Raw genomic sequence first — 5,486 nt, 5'->3', positions numbered from 1 at the left:
TAAGGTTGATGGTTTGTGTTCTCCCCTCTTCAAGCCCTAGCCCTGCTCTTGTCTTTTCTCCTCAAAGTTCTAATTTCACGCACTGCTCTAGGTTAATTCTAACCTTAAATAATTAGGTTTGACCTAATTATTCCATCTTACTAATAATTATATTTTCACCCCTAATATTCACTTTTCTTCCTACTTATTCCCTATATTGTCCCTTTATTCCAATTTAACCCTCACTTTACAATTTCCACTAGTTTTCTTATTTATTCATTTAAAACCAACTATTAAATCAAATTATTTTTAATTATTCTACCAACTTACCATCACTCTCACTGCACTCCACCATATACCACATACACATATGAAATCACAATTTATTTAATTAAAGGCATATCACATACTAATCAATTAAACAAAAACACAAATATTTCAATTAAATAAATTAATCAAATTTGGAGTGTTGCATTAAGAGTTTCTCCCTTTCACGCCTCACGCTTAAGGGACCGTGTACATCCTGATTATCGCACCCAGGTCACTTGGCGAGATATTTTGGGTCAAAACAAAGTGGGGCATGACCCACTCTCGATAATTGGCGCGATATAGGCCAATGTACATCCCGAGAATTGGGGTCAGGATGATATTATCCTTAAGTGATTCGCTCCTTCAAGCCTCGCGCTTGGGAGACTGTGTACATCTCAAAAATGGGCGGGAAGATATAAGTATGTTGGATTAGATCCACACGTAGAACGAATACAAACCCTCAACAAGTATTAACACCCTATAGGCAGCCTTGGGGATGATAAACCCCAGTTAAGGACATATCAGTCGTCCAAAGTCGAGGTATATCACAAGACGTCCTATAAAGTTGTTAGTGGTTGATATGTCCTAAACATGCTTTTATAGATATTTATCATCGCGACATCAGCTTGTCTAAATATGTTCCCCCATTGTGTTAACTAGTGAATAATTGGTCATGAACGCCCATTATATTGATTAACTAATTTATATATATATATATATATATATATATATATATATATATATATATATATATATATATATAAAAGGAGATATTCAACCTTAAATTAAAGTGTCGCATTTCATTCTTTTAAATACTTTAATTCAAATCCCTCAACATGGATTTAAAGGTTGCAGGCGAAAGAACAAAGTTACAATTGAATGAACTGGAAGAAGTTAAACTTAATTTGTATGAGAATGCCAAAGTATATAAAGATAAGATGAAAAAATGGTATAACAAACATATAAAGGTTGAAGTTGTTCCCTAAAAAGCCCTGCTTTAGATGGATGGCCTGAACCATTTCATGTAAAGAGGGTAATGCCATCAAGAGATATTAAGCTATACTGTGAATCAATTTGATCGCTTGCGCATTCACCCACTTCACAAATAAAATCATTTTTATTTTCAAAAACAACCAAACACTTTCACAAATAAAACAATCATCGATTCTGACATTTTCACTCAAACCTAATCAAGTCATTTTCAATCAATGCGAATAAACCTTGGTCAACACCAAGTCAATTTTCATGCAAATGTAATAAACCTTTGGTCAACACCCAATCCTTTTCAAAACTTGATCATTATCAAGCCCATTTTCAAATCTCAAAGCAAACCAAACTATTTTCAAAAAGGAAAAACACTTGATTAATATCAAGTTCTTTTTTTCAAAATCGAAATCAATCTAGCGTAGTTCCCAGAACTACGCAACTACGCATGTCTTGAGTTCCTCATTACATTGGAGGATACGTAGGAGCGAGATCCAACGTTTCGTCAGACAACCTTTTTCAATAAAATCGTCGGTAACCTTTTTAAAAAAATCTAAAAACAATCTTTCGCCCAAGTGCAGGCCTTTTTTTCACCTTTTGCCCAAGTGCGGGTTTTCTTCTTTTTTCGCCCAAGTGCGAGTCCTTTTCAAACAACTTTTATCGTTCAAACGCGGACCCTTTACCTTTCTTTAACACTCGTCCGTGTTGAGATAGACAATCATCCGTGTCGCCCAAACGTTTTAGTTCTCCCGAACTACGAAACTCTAATTTTCTCATTGCACCGTGAGAATAAGTAGGCACGAAATTCTCAAATCTTGGCGAGCCTAATAATAAAAAATTCCAAAAACATTTTCCTTTCTTTCTCTCTTTTTTTTTTTGCATAATAATTGAGAAGCAAATACATCATGCTAACATTCGTTCACAAAACTAACTAAATGAGTACCGTTGAGCACAACAGATGTGAGGGGTGCTAATACATTCTCCTGACATAACTGACTCTCGAACCCTAATTTAGTTGCGATGACCATCTTATCCTTCGTACCTTTGTGGGTTTTATCGATATTTTCTCTTCTTTTTTTAGAATAAATAAAATTATGTAGCAATTTTGTTGTATTTCAAGCGTACGATGAGCTCAGGTATTTTTTACGCCACGACACTACCATTTTAAAAATAATTTTACAAACATGCGTTTATCAATTTTTAAAAACTAGAAAAAGAAAGAAATCAAACATGTGAGTGAGCTAAAATATAAAATATGAGACAAAATTATAGTTATGCCTATTAAAAACAATTTTCTACTTTAAAAAGTCTTAATTTTGTTTTATACATTCTCAATTTTTTTGAAATACTATAAAAAAGTCTTAAATATATATAAAAAAACATAAATTCATGAAATTATTTAAAAATGTGCATATTCTTAATTAACATTTTTTTAAGTCAAAAGTTTCAAAATGATATTTTGTGTGATAAAGAAAGAGAGAACGTATTTTTGCATGGTTTTAGACAAAACCGCTTTTAAGAGTGGATAAGGTAGGTGTGTTTCAATTTCAAAACAGAATCTAAAATTTATTATGATTAAATCATAATTAAATAAAATTTTAAAATTTTATAATACTGCAAATATATATAACACCTATTTATTTTACCATTGTTTAACTATGGATAGGCATTTAAAAAAGTTTAGGACAACCGGATTTTGAGTGTCAGGCGTGTGTTTAAAAATGCTAATAATGTTGCTGTGTTGTTTATGTCAATGGCGGTATCAAAAGAGCACATGGTTTTGTGCAATATTTAATTTGAAATTATTAGAATATGTGCATTAGGTGGAAAATTTTGAACTTGGTGGAGATTACTCAAATACAAGTGCATGCATCTTTGTTTATTTTAAGCTATTTTTATAGAAAAAGAATAAAAGTGAAAGAAGGACTTTATATATGAATTGTAATTTAATTTTTTTGACTTATTATAATTAAAATATTGATAATGCAAATACAAATAGTAATCTCAAATATCTTAAACAAACTCAAACAAGCAAAATCAATGGGAATTCCATCAGAATTAAGGGACATGTGGGCGGCAAATAAATCAAGAAGTTTGATGATTGCTTCTCCTGCAGAAGAACAGAAGACGTTAAGGACTAATCAGTGTACATCTGGTAATTACAATTATTTCTTACAGTTTTTTTTTTCTCTTTGCAATGGATCCAATCTAACAAGAATCTTCATAGTTCAAACTTTAATTTTCTGAGTATATTCTGTGATATGCAGAAGGTGTTCGTGCTGGATTCAAGGCAGCTGGTATAGGATGTGTGGCCAGTACTGTACCTACAGTAAGTAATTTCTTAGATCAAATTTCTATTCTGTTTTTGATTTTGAAACTTACAGTATGTTGCAACATTTGTTGCAACATTTGTTGTATTTATTCAATGTTGCAAAATTGGCAGATGGTTGCGGTTCGTGTGATTCCATGGGCAAAGGCAAATCTAAATTATACTGCTCAAGCACTTATCATATCTGCTGGTAAATTCTCATGAAATTAATTGTGACAATGTGTTATATATGAGATTATTTATCAGTCTGATGATATAGTGGTTTGTTGCAGCATCATGTGCATCATTCTTTGTTGTTGCCGACAAAACTATATTGGCGTGTGCAAGAAAACAGTCCCTGCTGTTAGAAGAGTCTCTCAAACAAGAAAGATGATGATGCACTTCAATCAATATCTTGGCTTTCACACCTGTTTTTATATTGATGATCAATTTTTAGTGTTATTTTCTTTATATTTGGTTTCTCGGGTTTTTAGTTCTTGAATAAAAGAGAGAATCTTGTTAATTCTTCTGTACATTAGTAGTTAATGTAAATTCTCTGATAGATTGAAAAACATGTATGACAGATAAATCATTTTCTACTAATATATCCTTCGCTGTATCATTACACAATATTATAAACATACCAATGGAAACTGGAGAAGTTTTTCAGCTTGATTGAGACATACAACACATTAAAATGATTAAAGATATATTTAAAAAATATTAGGTATATCAAATGATTAAAAACGTCAAAATCATGAATAGATCAGGTTGAAATGAAACTGTCTCATTAGATTAGATGATGAAGAACATTTACCACATTCGATTTCCTCTTCAAATAATTTTATTAATGTTTCACATTGATTCTCTCTTAACTCAAGCTCATTAAGTTGTCCATCAAAGTTATTCTCTTTTGCCTTTTATCCCAAAAAGCGAAGTCGATAATTCTCTTAAATTCTCATAAGATTGGACCGACGATGAAACCAAAAAGGTTTGATGTGATTTGAAGCCGAGAAATATACTATTAATCTATCTCACATTAAAAGAGTGCACAAACTATGTGGCGCTCTTCAAATCCTTTACGAAGAAACTGAAGACGTTAAGGATTCTAAAATCAATATGTTGACAGAGGAGTATGTACTTTTCCGTATGGAACCTGAAGAATCTGCGAAATACGCGTAGACTCGTTTTCCCCCATTTAACAACAAGTTAGATAACTTAGAAAAATCCTTTTTTTAATAAAGATTGTGCTAACAAAACTCTAAGATCTATATGGACGGAATGACAAACAAGATTACAGTCATAAAAAAAATCAATTTTGATGGAGGCGGTATGCTCGTAAGGGTCGCTATGACCGTTGAATTTCGCCAAGGAGGGAGGCTTGAAGCCTTTAGAAACAAGTGGTTCCCATATTTCGTCTGAAAATGGTTGGGGGTCCAACACTTCCATCTCCTCTGTGGTGGTGGTGGGGAGGGGGTTAACTTCTTCTTGGCGTTGTTGTATGTTGAGTACTTTGTCCTCCAGGCGTTGATTTTGGCAGTGCAATTCGTTCACGGTGGCACGCATCTTCGCTATGGCGTTGAGATCACTACGACTTATGGTGTCCTCCTGTGGAAGGGATTATGCCCTCCTAACAACCATAATGGAGACCAGTTAAAGCTAGGGGTGGCAGTTTTAGTGAGCGTAGAAGTGGTGTGAAATGTGTGACCATGGTTAGTTTTATCGGACCTTACAATGGGTACTATTGTACTTGTCAAAAAGTATAAGTCCGTGACACCCATATGCTGATAGGGGTGGGCAGAGACTTTGAGGAATTTTGATCGTTAATTGCAAACTCACGGTTGTGAGGAACCCTGTTTTGAGGTGATTATTGGCGTGGAAAGATCAAGCCTGCATGAGGTGAGAA

At 33.5% G+C, this 5,486-nt stretch overlaps 1 protein-coding gene across 1 annotated transcript; it reads left to right on the top strand.

Annotated features, from left to right (window-relative positions):
* Window positions 1-3,266: 3,266 nt before the first annotated feature.
* LOC131654792 (early nodulin-93-like) lies at window positions 3,267-4,701 on the top strand. Its single transcript, XM_058924726.1, has 4 exons — window positions 3,267-3,427; window positions 3,540-3,601; window positions 3,716-3,791; window positions 3,874-4,701. Exons 1-4 carry the CDS (start codon window positions 3,313-3,315, stop codon window positions 3,972-3,974), a joined length of 354 nt encoding a protein of 117 aa, XP_058780709.1. The 5' UTR covers window positions 3,267-3,312; the 3' UTR covers window positions 3,975-4,701.
* Window positions 4,702-5,486: the final 785 nt, after the last annotated feature.

This window comes from Vicia villosa, linkage group LG3 (genome assembly GCF_029867415.1).
Source record: "Vicia villosa cultivar HV-30 ecotype Madison, WI linkage group LG3, Vvil1.0, whole genome shotgun sequence".
Taxonomy (NCBI): Eukaryota; Viridiplantae; Streptophyta; class Magnoliopsida; order Fabales; family Fabaceae; genus Vicia; species Vicia villosa.
The sequence above is the reverse complement of the archived record's forward strand: the minus strand, read 5'-3'. Positions and strand labels throughout refer to the sequence as shown.

What these genes read in the sequence shown, in the direction of transcription:
- LOC131654792 (XM_058924726.1), top strand. Translation starts at nt 3,313, where the DNA reads ATGGGAATTCCATCAGAATTAAGGGACATGTGGGCGGCAAATAAATCA. An exon ending in GACTAATCAGTGTACATCTG is followed by an intron (nt 3,428 to 3,539) that starts GTAATTACAATT and finishes TGTGATATGCAG; the next exon opens with AAGGTGTTCGTGCTGGATTC. An exon ending in TGGCCAGTACTGTACCTACA is followed by an intron (nt 3,602 to 3,715) that starts GTAAGTAATTTC and finishes CAAAATTGGCAG; the next exon opens with ATGGTTGCGGTTCGTGTGAT.